Source organism: Mastigoproctus giganteus, chromosome 3 (genome assembly GCF_048544385.1).
Source record: "Mastigoproctus giganteus isolate SK-2022 chromosome 3, ASM4854438v1, whole genome shotgun sequence".
Taxonomy (NCBI): Eukaryota; Metazoa; Arthropoda; class Arachnida; order Uropygi; family Thelyphonidae; genus Mastigoproctus; species Mastigoproctus giganteus.
This window is the reverse complement of record NC_143577.1, coordinates 228,341,438-228,359,918: the sequence shown is the minus strand read 5'-3', so window position 1 is coordinate 228,359,918 and position 18,481 is coordinate 228,341,438. Positions and strand designations below refer to the sequence as shown.

General features: G+C 34.6%; 1 protein-coding gene across 2 annotated transcripts in view; it reads left to right on the top strand.

Moving 5' to 3' along the window:
- LOC150088812 (3'-5' RNA helicase YTHDC2-like) overlaps positions 1 to 18,481 on the top strand; it is a 281,725-nt gene that overhangs the window by 152,984 nt on the left and 110,260 nt on the right. For both annotated transcript variants that reach the window (XM_090369668.1, XM_090369667.1), the window contains exons 15-16: positions 6,793 to 6,880; positions 13,210 to 13,290. In XM_090369668.1, the coding sequence (XP_090225794.1) occupies positions 6,793 to 6,880; positions 13,210 to 13,290 (169 nt within the window). The remainder of the gene's footprint in view (positions 1 to 6,792; positions 6,881 to 13,209; positions 13,291 to 18,481) is intronic.

The window sequence follows — 18,481 nt, the reverse complement described above, 5'->3', positions numbered from 1 at the left end:
TTTTCTTATTAAGAATTTTAATTTGGAGCTAGAATAACTTCTCCTGAGCCTGAAATCTACACTAACCAACAAGTTGTTTATTATATTCATTGTATGCCTATCTCCAAATTTATTTAGTACCCTAGAGTGAGGCAAAACAATTGCTTTTGGGTTCCTTAAATTTAGGCGCCTCCGTAGCCAGGTGGGAAGGAGCAGCAGTGCGTAGCACACGCTTCTTGATTAGACCGGGGTTCGAGCCCATCACCACCAAATATGGAGGATGCGGAAAGGTCAGGGAATGACCACAGCATATCCCGGAGCAATATGGCCTTAGTTGCTAATGCTCCTAAAAACCAAATAACAGTTCCTTAAATTATGTGAGACATTTCTTTGCAGATTTGACTCTTCAAAAATAGTGTTATGATTTTTCAAGCTTAAATTTAACTTCAGTTTTTGAACTGGATAAAGTATTTTATATTTCAACAAAAATTGCCTTCTCTTATTCAGGTCATTTCAAAAGTGTGTCCCCATTAAAAGTCTAAAAATCCTGTTAATTAAGTTGTTTATTACCCTCATTTCAGTTATATTTGCTCGTGCCCATACATTTACTAAATAATTGAGTTGGGAGTCCACTAATGCATAATATAAGGTAACTTTTCTTCTAAGATTTAACTTATTCTTAATGTAGTAAAAAAAAGTACATATAAAATCTCATTTTTTTTGTACAAATTTGTTATATGCATTGCCCAACTAAGACTGTAGTCAATCCATAACCCAAGGTAACAATGATTTGAAACGTCTTCCACAGTTAGACATTTGCAATTCTGGAAATTCTGATCATGTAGGCATTCATGTTTATGTAATTTAATAGAGGGATGAATGTCCAAGGTTTGATGAGGAGGTCTAATTACCAAAAATTTTGTTTTTTCAAAGCTGAGTGCTAATTTATTATCATGCAACCAAGTTTGTAAATGTATTACATCCTGCTGTAAATCTTTAGCCATTTTTGTCAGGTTCTTTCCAATTGTATATAAGATTATATCATCTGCATAATTTTTTATAAAGGAGTTCTTTATTACTTTGAATATGTCATTTATATAGATGTTAAACATGATTGGCCCTGCATGAGTGCCCTGAGGTACTCCTCTCTTTACATTATATGATTTTCCCTTTGTATTTTCTACTTCAACTGTTATTTTTCTTTTGGTTAAATAACATGCTAAGAGTTGATTGATTCTTCCCCTTATACCATATTTCAGTAATTTTTGTTGCAATATTGGGATATCAATTAAGTCATATGCTTTGGTCAAATCTATAAATAAAATCATTATGAAGTTATTGTTGTTTAAATGTAAGTTAAAAGAGTCTACTAAATTCTCTAATAATGTCTGTGTGCTCTTGCCCTTCTGATATGAGAATAGAGTTGTTTAACAGTCCATATTGATGTAAATATTTGCTTATATGAGAAAAAATATAATTTTCTATTATCTTATTTATAACTGACCGTGTTGTTATTGGTCTATAATTGCAAAAGTCATCTGGTGATCCCTTTTTATATATAGGAATTACTTAAATGAAAGTAAATTTGTAGGATAGCTTCCCGACTCTAACATCTGTGCTATAAGCTCCACCAAGAGAACAGAGAACTGTTCTTTATTTCTCTTTGTGTAATACAGTCCAGTCGATAAGATTTCTTGTTCTTTAACTGTTCTACAATCTTAAGAATCTCAGTATATTGTGGAGTTAAGACTATGCAAGAGTTCACTATCTGAGGAAGACTATCTTGTTGGTTAAAGGAATTTTGGCAATAATGAATATAATATCTGTTGAGATCTAATACAGCTTTGGCAAACCTATTTGAAGCCTCATATTGTTTGTACCAGAAATCTGTTCTAATAGTGTTTTAATTTGATTTCCCCTTGAAAATTTCTTCCTTGTACTTAACAAGTTATTTATAATGTTCCATTTATTCTTTTGAGTTATCTGCTTATCCATAAAAAGTTGATTGTAATAAGTATTTTTTTGTTTTCTAATCATACTTGTCAATTTATTTCTGAGTGTTTTATAATTGTGATAATGTTCTATCTTTGATGGACAATTTCTATACTGCCTGAAGTATTTATCCCTTTGTACCATTAATTCTTCTATTTCGTTAGTCATCCAAGCTTAATCCTGCTACTCCTAGAATTTATGTTGCAAGCTGAGTGATTTACTTTTCTCTCTGTATTAAACCTCGAATTGTTTATCATTTGTATTATCGTATTTGAAAAGACATTTACATTTGTTGTGTAAGATACTTGTTCTTGTATTAACATATTATCTATGTTCTGTTTCAGTTTACCTGTTGATAAATAATTTTTCTTCATAACATTTGTTAATTTTATATCTTCACATGGATGTTGTTTTGAGTACATATCCACTATTAGTATACATGTTCTGTGATCTGAAAATTGATTTAATAGTATGTAAGAATTAGCATACTTCAACTTTATATTTGTTATAAGGTGATCTAAATAGTAGCTTACTGTTCTATCATCCTCCATCCTTTGTTGCCTAATTATTCCAAATAAGGTATGTTCAAATCCATAATTGTTTAAGATTGCAGAGTATCTTAGTAACACATTATCAGTTTCATCAGTTAGTAAATTAATATTAAAATCTCCTACTAGTATGGTCTTATCAGCCTGTATGTCATCCCATAGCAGAATTGTGTTATCTAATTCAATTAGGAAACTGTTTATAGAATCTGATGGTGGCCTATAAAAAGCACAAATCATGAATGTGTTTTCTGGATCTTTTCACAAGACTGAGTTAAGTGGTAAACCTGTACTGCCTTAAAGCATATTCTGTAGTATATTATTATTCCTCCACCCCTTCTCAAATCTCTCAACATATAGACCTTGTCATAACCTTGTATGTTATAATTAGAAATTTCATCACTTTTTATGTTAACCTCTGTTAAAACTATACATGAAATAAATTCTTTCATTTCATTTATATATTGCAAGAAGTTAAACCAATTTTTTCTTAATGACCTGATATTTAGAGCTACCAGAAAGAAGTGATTTTTATCAATTATAAGAGCTTGAATATTTGTATTATTTAAAAAATGTAATGGTGAATTAAAAACCTGTGATTCATCAAAAAGCATACCTGATGTCTTAATACAGGCCTTGGCAAACTTTTGGGCTGAAGGGCCACAATAGGAATTCAAAAAAAAGTGGGCTGCACATAAAATACTATTTTTAGATATATATTATTTGTTATCATGAAGAAGAAATATAACAAAAAAATTATTCTCTAACAACCAAAAATTGAATGAGATGAATGGAACTGTTTTACATCTTTTAACATTTTTTTTAAATTTTGGGTGTTAATTTTGTAGTTGAAATTCTTAAAACTGCTTGTAAATGTTCATCGGTGATGCTTGATCGTAAAGAATTTTTATTTAGATTCACGATGGAAAATGTTTTTTCACATATGTAGGTTGATCCAAAAATAACCAACATTTTTCGGGCAAAATCTTTAAGTTCGTTGAATTTGTCTGAATTAAGAGTATTGTAAAATTTACAGATTTCCTCATGACAGTGCAATTCCCTTAAATCAGTATCACACTGCAGATCTATAATCTGAAGCTGTAGTTCACTCAGTGCACTATCAATTTCTATTGAAAATGGGTTGCGCACTATTGCCAAACTTGTCTCAATTTTTCAGAAGTCGCCAAATCTTCGTGAAAAGTTGTCATTCAAAGCATTGATAATTTCACAATATTTTTCGAATTTATTTTCTGGAATCTTCAGCAACTTCATGGTTGGAAAGTGGTCTACCTTGTTAATCAATAAATGTCGAAGGAACAACTTCAGTTTTAATTGAAATCCATTCAAACTTTTTACCATATCATGAGCGTATAAATTTTTCCCTTGTAACACGGTGTTGAAAGTATTTAAGTGTGTCATGATGTCTGGGGTAAACGCAAAATCACAAATCCAGTTATTATCAGTTAATTCGGGAAAGTCCATAATATTTTTCAGTTTTAAAAATAGAACGATGTCATCTTTAAGATCCCATACTTGCTGAAGAACTTTTCCTAAGCTAAGCCATCGAATTTGGCTATGATAAGTAATATCTGTGTACTCGGATTCAATATCTTGAAGAAAATTAACGAATTGTCTGTGTTTCAGGCCCCCTCGATCGTATTAAATTTACTAGTTTAATAATACAAGATGTGACATGTTCAACTTTTAACACATTTTTACATAATACTTGTTGATGTATAATACAATGAATTGTAATTAAATTATAATAAGGATAATTTTCACAAATTTTATCCTGAATTTTCTTTAACGCTCCAACATTTTTACCTGTCAAACTTGGTGCTCCGTCAGTTGCTACGCTTACCGTTTTGTTCCATTGTAAATTATATCTTGTTAAGCATTTTTCAACTTTTTCAAATATATCAGCTCCTGTTGTTTGGTCTTTAAGAGATTCCATTGAAAGAAGCTCTTCAATAATTTCAAAATTAGAGGTACATCCACGTATGAAAATTAATAACTGCGCAGTATTCTTTTGGTCATTACTTTCGTCGAGAGCTATCGAGTACCATGTTATGGATTCTAATACTGATAATAATTGCTCATTCAAATTTGTATCAATACATTCAATTCTTACTACAGTTTGCCGAGATAAACTTATATTCTCAAATTTGTGTTTAATGTCAGGACATATAATTCCACTAGCTTCAGTCATACATTCTTTAATATAGACTCCATCAGAAAAAGGCTTGTTGCTTTTTGCAGTTATATGAGAAATAACAAAACTTGCCTCTACTGTAGCTTCTTGTTCCTTAGTTAGCCGCGTAAACACATTTTGTTGTCTAGGTAAATTTTGAATCAATCCATCAGCAGTTTTCTTTCTCGCTTCTGGAGTTAAATTGGCACCATATTCAGAATGTTTAGTAGTGAAATGTCTTTTAATATTGTACTCTTTCAACACTGAGACACTCTCCCGGCAGATGAGACAAATGGTCTCGTTATTTACGTTAGTAAAAAAATATATTGTGTTCCACTCTTCATTGAAGACATGATGCTCTTGTTGAATTTTTTGTTTTTTATTCATTTTTAAAAGGGTGTAAATTATTTTTATCGCTACTGGCAACAAGATGATAACCGAAGATAACGCAAAAAAATAACTGGGGGGTGACCGTCAGAGAAAACAGATTGGAACTGCGGCAGGTCAGCAGTCCTATCCTATTACTCTGCCACCACAGCAAAGCCATTGTCGTCATCACTGGTTGTCTGTTACCGTAGTTTCGCGCGGTTAGTTTATAATCGCAAATTATACCATTATAAAAGCGCCGGTTGGCTCGCTCCGGTTTGTGCACAATTTCAAATTCTATCTCAATTCAAACAATACAGAGATGATAAAGCAATTTACAAGTCGACAAATTCTATAATGTATTACATATACAAATTTATTTTTCAAAATGGTGTCGCAAAGGGATAAAATAAGTAAACTTTTTTGAAAATACAATTAAAGCTCGCGAGCCGCATGCAGCCCGCGGGCCATAGTTTTCCCAGGACTGTCTTAATATGTATAATAATAATAATCAACACATAAACTAAGGGAAGAATTCGATAGTTTTCATTATCGATGGGTGCATGTATTGTATATAATTGATAAAAAAATTGTGGGCACGGTTTTAAATGTACCATCCATAATCTAATGTTGAGCACATGATAGGCATTGAATATTTACTTTTTTTGTAAATAGAATTCTTTCCTCTCCCACTGCAGAATCTTTAACAAGAAATCCCATTTTCTTATTATAATAATAATAAGAAAATGGGATATTTTTTCCTGTTACCCCTTTCAAAATATCTTGCTGGCACCCATGGTCATGCCTAATGTACTTGTCAAAGAAATTCATGAAAGTGCAGCTAATAACAAATACCTGTATAATAACAGTTTTAGTTATGCTGATGGTATTTATGACAAATGTTATGCAGCTGCCAAAATACATTACTCTAAATTTTCATATTCTGAAAGTATTATTTCAAGTTTTTTATCTGTAGCATTTCAATGCTATACCTATAATTATTGCTCAAGTGCCCTATACAAATACCAAAATTCAACTTGAAAAATTACCAATTAAATGCAATATAATAAAGTAAAATTAATTAAGTCGTTTTTATTTGCTGATTGTATTTTAAAACTGTTTGTTTCTGTAACAGAAAATATGACCTTCAAATTGAGAGAGGTATTTGTCATTAAAATTTTTATTTTTTATATTCTTTCTACAAAATTAATCTAATAAGGTAAATTTTTACTTACTAAAAAACAAATAAATATATAGAAATATAATCATATATTTTTACAATATAGTAGATACTGTCGGGATTTTAGGCCAGACCCATATATTAGTACATATTATATTTTATTTTTAATGTGATCCTTGTGCCTTATAAAAAATTTCACAACTCACTGTGGGTTGCAAAGTTTTTGATAAAACACAAGGATCAACCTGTGAGTCAGAGCTATTTCTGTGACCTGCAGATTGAGAAATATTGCTTCATATATAATGCTTCCAAAGGCTAAACTTAAATTTTAAGGCTATCAGTAGGTTATTGTATTAAGCTTGCATTTATTGCTGTATGTAATGATTTTAGAAGTTTGTTTTTTTTCTCTCATTTTCAATATTTATCATAATTTTACCATAATTCAATTACTGTAAGTACTCTGAGTGATTTTATTTGACCAAACTTAATGATTAATTTCAAATTAATTATGGAGTCGATGTTTTTCATTTCTTATTCAGATTCATTTTGTACACACTCCATTCCCACATGCAATGTTCTGATCAAAAAAGGGTATTTAAAGCTGTGTCACCAGGAGTGAGAAAAATTGTAAGTTATAATTATAAATTTATTTGCAGTGCATTTTTTAGAATCAAGTATGATATAATAAGAGTGTTGAACATTTTTATTTTATTTTATTAGTGTAAAAAAAAGGATAAAAAAGGATAGAATGTGCTGGTATTAGTATTGACAAAATGATGCACAGAAATACCCAGTGTCCCATTTCTCACTTCCTTTACCTGTTTTGTTCAATTATTTGCCCAACACCCCCCCCCCCTTTTAAATTTAGATACATTTCCAAAACCAATCACTTTGATTAAAGGAAAATTTTTGACATCTGTCCTACAATTATCCCCTCATTTAAATTTATACCCCCCTTATGTATGTCATATAACTAAATGTAAAGATGCACTCAGCATTTAGTTTACACAACCTCAGCTAGGTCTTTTATAGACACCTAGTTTCCAAACACTGTAACTTACAGTACTCAAATCCATCGTAATAAGAATACCTGTTTGCACCCTTAACCAACCTTGATGCTCTTCTCTGTACTTTTTCCAAGCTCACATCTTTCCTAAAATGGGATTTCCAAGCCAATATTCAAGATGTGGCTTAAGAAGTACAGGTAGTTCTCGACTTTACAAGTTAATTCGTTCCTAGAGCGTGCTCGTAAAGCGGGAATTTGTTACCCGTAGACTTAAGGTTAAAAATAGGGGTTACATTCTCAACAATGAAATTAGTTAGCTAATTAGTTTGTTTAAACAATGATTGATTTATCGAAAGAAATGAAAACGTAGCCTGTAAAATCAAGCAAATTATAATAATAGAAAAATTATTTACGACACACAAATGTCAAAGAATGTTCATTCTTCATCATCATCGACCAAATGCACATTCATTTATCACTCATTATTCGCTCGGCACTCGTTGTTTTGTTGCACAAGGAATCGTCTTTTTCAGAAATGCTTCAAGAGGCATTTGTTTCCAAGATTATCTTCTCTTTTCTTTATGAATTTCACGATTGTATGCATAAGCATTTTTGGCATACAAAAATTGCAACTAACACGATTCGCATGGAGTAACAAGTTTATGAAGCTTAAAATAAAAGGAATGAAGAGAAGATTCTGAAAATTTATTTATGTTTTTTATACGATTGAATATTTCAGTAAAGGAGTCACTGTAAGTGTGGAGACACTGTAATTTGCAAAACTTAAGCCTTTCTTTGTAAGAGCAATCCTTTGTTCCATTCACTAATCTTGTTGATCTTCTCTGTACTCGTTCCAGCAGTTCTACATCCTTCCTAAAATGTGGCTTCCAGACCTGTATACAGTACTCAAGGTGTGCTCTGACCATTGCCGGCGTCTCCGTAGCCAGGTGGGAAGGAGCAGCAGTGCGTAGCACACGCTTCTTGATTAAAAAACCGGGGTTCGAGCCCGTCACCACCAAATGCGGAGGATGCGGAAAGGTCAGGGAATGACCACCGCATGACCCGGAGCAATATGGCCTTAGTTGCTAATGCTCCTTAAAAAACCAAACAAACAACCTAACCATTGCCTTATATAAGGGGATAATTACATCCTTTTCCCTGCTAGAAAAATTCCTGTATATCATTGACAAGACACCATGAGCTACCCTTGCAGACCATCTGCACTGCTCAGAAAACTTCATATCTGACTGCGCAATTACCCCCAAATCCTTTTCATTCTCTACTACCCTCTGTAGTATCACACATTTGATACGTTACTCTGGAGTTACTGCTACCCATATGCAGTATTTTACATTTGTCAATGTTAAACTTCATTTGCTCAACTTTTCTAGATCCTCTTGCAGTAGCGTACTCTCATTAGTGTCATTAACAACCCTGCCAACCTTTGTGTCATCTACGAACTTAGACATTAAGCCTGATATTTCACCATCAATATCATTAATAAATACAGAAAACAACAATGGATCCAACACTGAACCCCTGGACTAATAACATTTGTCCACAAAGAGCAGTGACCATTGATTACCGTTCTGTCTTCTCCTACTCAAACATCCCTTTATCCATAGCAGCAATTTGTCTTCAACGCCACACTGCTCCAATTTGTGCAGCAGTCTTCCGTTTGCAACAGAATTAAAAGCCTTCCTAATTTCCAAGTATATAATATCAAAATTATTCTTTCAATCCACTTCCTTTTGACCACATCATAGTATCCAATCAAATTGGTCAGACAAGACCTCCCCTTAACAAACCCATGCTGTGTCTGAACTATAACTGAAGTCTTGTCTAGAGAATACTGCAGTGTTTCTTTAACCAGTACTTCCATTAATTTCCCTGGAACAGAATTTAAACTAACAGGTCTGTAATTACTTGTGTCACCCTTTGATCCTCCTTTATGAATTGGGGTCACATTTGCACATCTCCAGTCCATGGGTACTTCCCCCGAGTCCAAGAAAGCTTTCATGATTACGGCTAAGGATTTGCTTACTTCCTTTGCTGCCTCCTTTAATATAGCTGGATAGATCTCATCCACCCCAGGTGCCTTTATTATTTTTATCTTCAACAATTTCTTCTCCACTTTGCTCTGAGTTATTGCAAAATCATTTAGCTCACTGCCACAGTTTAATACACTTCTGGCATTCCCTCTCCCTGGATAATCCTCATGTGTAAATGTAGATGCAAAATACTCATTCAGTTTGTTAGCTACCTGAGCAGGATCATCAACAGTTGAACCATCGATACCAAGTAGATCAATCTGATTCATCCCTTTCCTTCTAGAGTTTATATAAGTAAAGAACTCTTTGCTGTTTTTCTTTGCATCCTTTGCCAAAGATTTCTCATAATCTGCTTTTGCTTGCCTAACCTCCTTTGTGACTTGATTACAGACCAGCTCATATCTACCATAGGCTTCTCTGTCACCTGTTAATCTATATATATATATATCACATGCATTTTTCTTCTCTGTCACATGTCTCATTAGTAAGAGATCTGTAGATTTACTCAACAAGTACAGGCCAGTGTTGAAAAAAAGTCGAGAGTTAGGATTGAATGTGAAAGTGTCTGCATTTCTGCCCTGGAGAGATTGTACAAGGCTGAATGGGTAGAATATTTTTCAACCTGGTCTGTGCTTGTTGACAGGAGAGACTGCTTCTACGGGGATGGGGTACACTTAAATAGAAACGATGCAAGAATATTTGCTGATGCTATCGAAGCATTGTTAGGTGGGTCGAAAAACTGCTAACTTGGGGGATACACAGATTAAAAGGTTAACAGTGGCCGCTGGCAGAGGCAAAAGTTATTCTTGCACTGCTTCTATTGGAATGAGCAGCAGCATGGAAAACAAGGCAATGGAGATTTGCAGGAGTCATAGCAGAACAAATGAGAGTAGGTTGTGTTAGGGTAACTAAGAGTAGAAACCGTTGCATGTATACTTGCATGTACACCAATGCTACGAGTATAGTTAATAAATTCGATGAGCTTGAAGTGTTAGTCAAGACAGCAAAGGCAGATATTGTTGGGATATCATAGACATGGTGTCACAAAGAAATAAGCAATGCAGAACTGGAATTTTGGGAGTACAATGTGTACAGGACAGGAAGGGAGAAGGGGTTATGGTGTTAGTTAAGAAACACAAAAAATCTAAAGAAGTGCATCCAATTGAGGTTGGTGGACAATGCAATGTGTTTTGTGTGACATAAGCACTGGTAAAGGATAAATCAGAGCAGGTGTGTGTGTGTGTGTGTTATAGGCCTAATGAATCTGATGAGTATAATGAGCAGTTGTGCAGAGAAATAGACTGGGCCAGTAAATCAGAATGTCTTATAATGGAGGATTTTAACTTTCCGGATATTTACTGGAACCTGTGGGTTAGTCACCCACACACTAGCAAGACTTTTTTGGATTTATTGGATGACTGTTTTCTGCAGCAGCATGTTCAAGAGGCAGCCATAGGGAGTGATATTCTTGATCTGATTATCAGCAGTGATTATTCTTGCATTAAGAATTTGCAGATAAAGAAACCACTGGGTGACAGTGATCACAATGTACTGATATGGGAATTACTTAAAGCTGTAACTACCATCAAGGCTAAAGGGAAGGGCTTTCTCTTTCGTAAAGGTGATTACAAGGGTCTCAGACAGTTTTTAAATTCTGTACAGTGGGATCAACTGATGATGATACCAACATTGAATTCTAAATGGGAAGCCTTCAGGGACTTAATCTTGGTGGCTACTAGGCTTTCCATTCCAACTAAGAAATACTGTTCAAGATTGAGGCTTAAATGGATGTCAGATGAATTAATCAGGCTCATGGCAGAGAAGAAAAATGTATGGGATGCACATAAATTATCAGGTGGCACAGAAGCTTGTGGCAGATAAAAGCTTGTCTGTAATCAAGTCACAAAGGATGTTAGGCAAGCGAAGGCAGATTACAAGAAATATTTGGCAAAGGATGCTAAGAAAAACAGCAAAGAGTTCTTTACTTATGTAAACTCTAGAAGGAAAGGGATGAATCAGATTGGACCGCTTAACATATATGGGTTGACTATTGATGATCATGCTCAGGTAGGTGATAAACTGAATGAGTATTTTGCATCTACATTCACACATGAGGAGTTATTCAAGGAGGGGAATGCCAGAAGTTTATCAAACTCTAATAGGGAGCTAAGTGATTTTGTAATAACTGAGAGCAAGGGGGAAGAGAAATTGTTGAAGTTAAACATAAAAAAGGCACCTGATGTGGATGGGATCTATCCTGTTATATTAAAGGAGGCAGCAAAGGAAATAAGCAAACTCTTAGCCATAATTATGAAAGCTTCCTTGGACTCAAGGGAGGTCCCCATGGACTGGGGGTGTGCAACTGTACCACCAATTCACAAAGAGGGTTCAAAAAGTGACATGAGTAATTACAGATCAGTTAGTTTAACGTCTGTTCCGGGTAAAATAATGGAGTCACTGGTTAAAGAAGCATTGCAGGATCATCTAGACAAGACTGCAGTAATAATTAAGACACAGCATGAATTTCTTAAAGGGAGGTCTTGTCTGACCAATTTGATTGGATACTATGATGTGGTCATAAAGGAACTGAATGCCAAAAATAATTTTGATATCATATACTTGGATTTCGGGAAAGCTTTTGATACTGTTGCACATGGAAGACTTCTGTACAAATTGGAGAGTTATGGCATTAAGGGTAAGTTGCTACAATGGATAAAGGGATGGTTGAGTGGGAGATGACAGATGATACAAAGGTTGGCAAGGTTGTTAATGGCAGTAAAGACAGTATACTACTCCAACTGAATCTAGATAAGTTGGGTAAATAGGTTGAGAAGTGAAGTGGCAACTGAAGTTTTACATTGACAAATGCAAAGTTCTGCATATGGGTAGCAATAACTGAAGAGAAACGTACCAACTGTATTATTATTATTATCCATAAGGTGCAAGGAAGCCTGAGCCTTATGCTGCACCAGCCAAAAAAAAAAAAATCCCGTGTTACCTTGAGAGAGAGAGAGAGAGAGAGAGAGAGTCAGAAGTAGAAGGGAATCACCAAGAAAGCAAGAAAGAGAAGAATGGTGATTGAATGGTACTTGAAAATTAGACACTTTTTTGAGGAGACCTGATTGAAGTATTTCAGGCTTTAAATGGATTGAGTAAACCTGATGATGATGTTTTTCCTCCTTCTCAGCTAGCACACATAAGGGGAGATAAATTGAAAAAGGATGGCTACAGGATAGATTGTAAAAATTTACTTTCAACTAGAGTTTTTTTCTTATTGGAACAACGTGCCGTGTGGTATTGTGGAAGTAGTAGCTTGAATATATTTAAAGAAGAATTAGCCATATTATTAGATGAGATGGGTAGTGGGGATTTATTTTATTTATTTTATTTTTTTTTTGGCCAATGCTGTATAAGCTTGCTTCCTTGCATCATTTGGTAATACTAATACTCAATACATCACCAAAGAGCTCTGTTTACAATATTTGAAAGTTCTGATATATTACATAAAATATTGCAGATTAGTCAAAAGTCAAAAATTTCAAAAGTTGCATAAAATTTATGCAAACTTCCCTATCATGTATTTTGCAGGGCAACTCCTTTCTTGGTAAATAAGTAGTTAGTAACTGATTTGAGAAAAACTGATGTTATAGATGTTAAGTAACTCCTGCTTAATTGTATAAGCAGGAGTTATTTAATTGAATTGAAAATTACAATTTTTTTTAAAATGCATCTAAATAAATTATGATGCATTTTTTTTTTGAAAATTCATCATAACTTATTAAGACAACCACCACTACTTCTTTTATGTAATTATCTTAAAAGCTTTATGGTAACAATAAAAATTAAAGTCTCTTTAATAGTGTTCACTTTTTTTTTTTTTTTTTTTTTTTTTCCCATAGATATTATCTACCAACATTGCTGAAACAAGTATTACTATCAATGATGTTGTTTATGTAATTGATTCAGGAAAAGTGAAGGAGGTAGGCCTTGCTTTGCTTCTGTTTTCTGTTAATTATTTTACTTATAATTTGATAATTTAACTAGATTTATACCTTTCATATTAATTTGAAATTTAAATTACATTATACCTGTATAAATAACTCTTGTTTTATTATTATCCATAACCTTTAAGTAACAAACTCTACCAAAATCATTATGTAAGCAGCTCATCAGAAGTTATAGAATGGTTCAATTAATATCTTCAGAACTTTATAATCCATGGCAAATTGCTCTGAAACTATTCATTTTGGCATGAATATCATAGCACGTAACAAGTGGTGCAGTGGAATAGTAGGGTTTTAATTGTGATAAATAAGTAGCTTGAAAGTTTTAATCACTTATTGGGCATATATCTTTTTGCATTTAGCTAAGGAATTGTACTTTTTAGTAAGGATATAACTAATTTAACACTGCAATCATAATGGTATAGCATAATGTATATTTTGAACTTGATGGCATAAGATATAACATACGAGTAAAATCTATTAGCTGTGGTATTGTCAATTAACCAATTAAATTTATTAATTTCATTAATTTTAATCAGCTAAATTGTATTTAAATGGAAATCATGCCCAGCCATGGGCACAAAGTAATGGGAGTGTTGTGGCTCAGAGGAAAACCGAAGGGGGCCATTCTTCAACGTATCACAGCCTAACAAAATGTGCAACTTGTGAAATGTTAGCAGACCTTACTGGAGAAGGACATGATTCAGCTGAGGGGGAGAGTCTTTGTGTTCTAGGTGCAGGGAATGTGAAGAAATTTGGTGCCAACCTAGCATTCTGATGGAGTTTATAAGAGTTTGAAGAGTAGGGTAGATGCCCTTGAAGGAATTAAAATGGGGGCCCATCAAGCTCTCAGCTGCCCAACTCACTGCCAGAGATCGCACTTATGCATCATACAACACAGCAGCAATATCCAAGGCAGAATGAGCTGGTCCCACAGGAGGTAGTTATTGTCTGGGAAACAAGAAATATGTTGTACAAGAAGGATAGGTGGAATAGGACCAGGATATGTCTGCCAGGGCAAACGTAGGTGACATTGTAGAGCAGATATCATTTTTTAAGTGTAAAAAGGTGATATTGTTGTACACATTGCACTAATAATATTAAGAGAGGGAGGGGTTCTGAAAACTTACTTAACAAGTACAGGGCAATTTTGGTAAAAAGTTGCAAGTTAGGATTGAATTTGAAAGTGTCTGCAATCAAGAAAAGTGCATGGGATGCATAAAAATTATCAGGTGAGACAGAAGCCTTTGCATTCTTTGCCAGAAGTGTCTGGCAAAGAATGCAAAGAAAAACATCAGTGTTCTATGCTTATATTAACAGTAGAAGGCAGGGATTGAATCACATTGGTCCACTTCATGACTGTGAGTTAACTGTTGATGACTCTGCTCAGATTGCAAACAAATTGAATAGGTATTTTGCATCTGCATTCACACATGAGGAATTCTTTAGGAAAGGGGAAACCAGAATTTTATCAAACTCTAACAAGGAGTTAAATAACTTTGTGATAACTGGAAAGAAAAGTGAAGATGGGCATAAAAGAGACACCTGGAGTGGATGAAATCTATTTGATTATATTAAGTTAGGCGGTAAAGGAAATAAGCCAACCATTAGCTATAATTATGAGAGCATCCTTGAATTCAGGAGAGGTCCCTATGAACTGGAGATATGCGAATATATCCCTAATTCATAAAAAGGGGATCAAAAGGCAATGTGAGTAATTACAAGCTGTTAGCTTAACGTCTGTTCCAGGGAAAATAATGGAATCACTAGGTTAAAGATGTAATGTAGGACCATCTGAACAGGCATGCAATTATACTGTAATCACATCATGGATTTTTAAGGGACGGTCTTGTCTAACCAATCTAATAGGTTACTATGATGCAGTGACCAAGAACTGGATGCAAAAAATAAGCATCCAGTTCTTGGTCACTGTTCCCATTGATAACTACTCTCTGTCTTCTTCTACTTAACCATCCCTTTATAAATATGAGTAACTTGCACTGAAAGCTTTTAGTACTGTTGCACATAAAAGACTGCTGGAGCAAAGTGGCATTCAGTGCAAGTTACTCATATTTATAAAGGGATGGTTAAGTAGAAGAAGACAGAGAGTAGTTATCAACGGGAACTGCTCTTTATAGACTATTGTTATTGGTGGAGTTCCCACGGTTCAGTGCTGGGTCTATTGTTTTCAATATTTATCAATGATATTGATGGAGTTATATCAGGCTTAATGTCTAAGTTTGTAGATGATACAAAGGTTGGCAGGGTGGTTAACAACAGTCATCAGGGCAAGTTACTGCAACAGGATCTAGGAAAATTGGGTCGATGGGCCAAGAAATGGAAGTTGAAGTTTAACATTGACAAATGTAAGGTACTGCATATGGGTAACTGTAACTCCAGAGTAACTTATCAACTGTGTGGTACTACACTTGATGAGGTAGTGGAGAGTGAAAAAGCCCTGGGGGTAATTGTACAGTCAGACATGAAATTCTCTGAGCACTGCAGACATGCTGGCAGGACAGCTCATGGGGTTTCGTCAGTGATATACAGAAACTTTGCTAGCACTGACAAGGAGGTGATTATCCCTTTGTATAAGGGCATGGTTAGGTTAGGCCACATCTTGAGTACTGTATTCGGGTCAGGAGGCCTCACTTTAGGAAGGATGTAGATCTGAAGGAAACAAAAGAGTGCTCTTCGAAAGGCTTCAGTTCTGCAAATTGCAATGTCTCAAGATTAAGCACCTGTGGGGAGATCTGATTTAGGCATTTAAAGCCTTGGATGGATTTAGTAAGCTGAATTTATGATGGATTTTAGTAAGATGGATTTAGTAAGATGTAGGATAGACGTGCGGAAATTTGCCTTTAGCCAGCGAGTGGTTGGTTGGTGGAACAGACTTCCATCCCTTGTCGTGGAAGTTGATAGCCTAAATAAGTTTAAGGCTCAGCTGGACAGGTATTTTGAACGAACAGAGGGGTGAAGTGGGAGTGGTTTTTTTTTTTTTTTTTTTTGGCTGATGCTGCATAAGCTTGCTTTCTTGCATCAAATGCCTCTACTAATGCTAATGCCATTCTTCCACTTGCTGAGACTATACACATGTGAGGATATAAATTCAAGTTGAGGAAGGATGGTTGCAGGATAGATGTGTGGAAGTTTGCAAAATACTTTTTGTTTATCTTCTATTTTTGGTTTATTATTATTTTATTTACATATATATATATTAATATTTATTATGTGAATGTCAGACCTGTACCACTGAAATTGCCCATTTGGCCACTTTGTAAACAAAAGTTATTTAGTGGACCAAATGGCAAATAAAAAGTTGTAACAAGAACATTTATATATGAGAAATTTGTCTGTTATTGTATTGACTTAATTTTTGTGCTAGCAACTGTCAAATTTTCAAAACACTTGTTTGGTTTGTGTTCTTTAATGCATATCCTAAGGAAATTTCATTTTGAGCAATAAAAGAAAAAGAATCAGAATAATAATTCCTTCAAAAGCATTATTTTATCGCTAATTTTTTTTTATGCTAAACTAATGGAAACTAAATCTTCAATTTATTTTTTGCAAAATTCAGTATTATCATATTTCTTCTGAAAGATTAATTTTAATTTAGTATTACATTAATGATAATTAAGATATTGTTTAAAAAAACTCAGAATTGATCTGTAAGGCACAGTGAGGGGCAAAAGGGCACTTGCCCCCCCCCCTTGAATTTTTCAATTTTAATATAATTGTGTAATTTTTTTTTTTTCATGAGAGGATAAGTGAATAAAAAAAATGATTAATTTTATTTTAGAAATGTAGCGAATTTTTTATTTAAAATTTCACAAAATCGCAGCTTTTAAACATTTTGTATGTACCATAGTGTAGTGGCTTTGTAGCCTTGCTCTTAGCCATTTCTATGCTTTTTTGTTTTTTTTACAGTGCCAGTATATTTCTCTCCCTTCTCCCCCGAAAAATTTCTATGGGTGCTCATGCTGTAAGGTTCCCATTCCAAATGTAAATATTTGCTTTATGCTCTGAAGCATTATGGAACTGATATTCTGGTGAGACTCAAGACAAGTAGACCTAATTTCAGCAAAGTCCAGTTGGTCTGTGACAGCCAGATCCTCTGCTTGCTCCTTCACAATGGTTGCTGTTAGTCACCCTTGGTAAAATCCCATGTGCAAGTCCTGAAATATGACACCTAGCATACTGGAGGTGGCCACCCAGGTGGGAACCAATGTAAGCAGGGGTCAAGGTGTGGCACCCACACCACACTGAGGAATGCTACCCCTCTGTGTTACTAAGCAATACTAGGTGGTAGATGACTCTCATCATTCAGTGAAATATCACCACTTTGCTTAGTGGAGGCTTGAAGAGGTGGAACCCATGTTTTGTCTCCAGAGCAAAACTCCAGCAACCCTCCCATCTCTTCCATCATGCAGTGTGATTGATGTCTTTTGAAGTTATGATGGATATCATAGTAAGGTTCAATCTTCCTTATATTTCAAGGATACAGCTTTAAAACGGTGTTCGCAGTCAGGCCGCTAGATAGTCCACCAGATGAACTAGTGTATAATCTCGCTACCTCTACTCTGCCAGATAGTGACTGGAGGAGATCCGAATAGTGTGTATGCCTGGGGGCATTATCAAGAAGCTGAGTATATTCTTGCCATGAGTAAGCCATTCAAAAAAATTTCATTACTTCATACAACATGTCTTTCCCACCTTTTCTTACTACCAAATATGTCATGAATTGTCAAACTAATAGAACAAACTTGTCTGCAGAAAGATCTAAACCTCCCAAACACTTCATTCATTTCACAAATATATAAATATACAGTTCTAATCTCAATGATGTCCATATCCACTTACAATATGCCAAACTCCATGTACTTTTTCTGACAGAATCCCAGTTATTGGTTGATTCAACCACTGCTTCTCTCATTTGTCTGAATTATTCACTGTATGATTCCTTTCACGTCAAAGGTGGTAATTTGTGCACATATCCATTCTGATATTCTCTGTCAGAGACTTAGTAATTTGGAATCTCCTCTTTTCAATCTTCTCTGGTTTAAAATCTCTACCACATTCTGTCAAATTCATCTGTTGCCTCTATCATTCTCTCAACTCCACTAATCACTTAAAACTCTTTGACTTCCTCTCTGAAAGTTGACTTGCT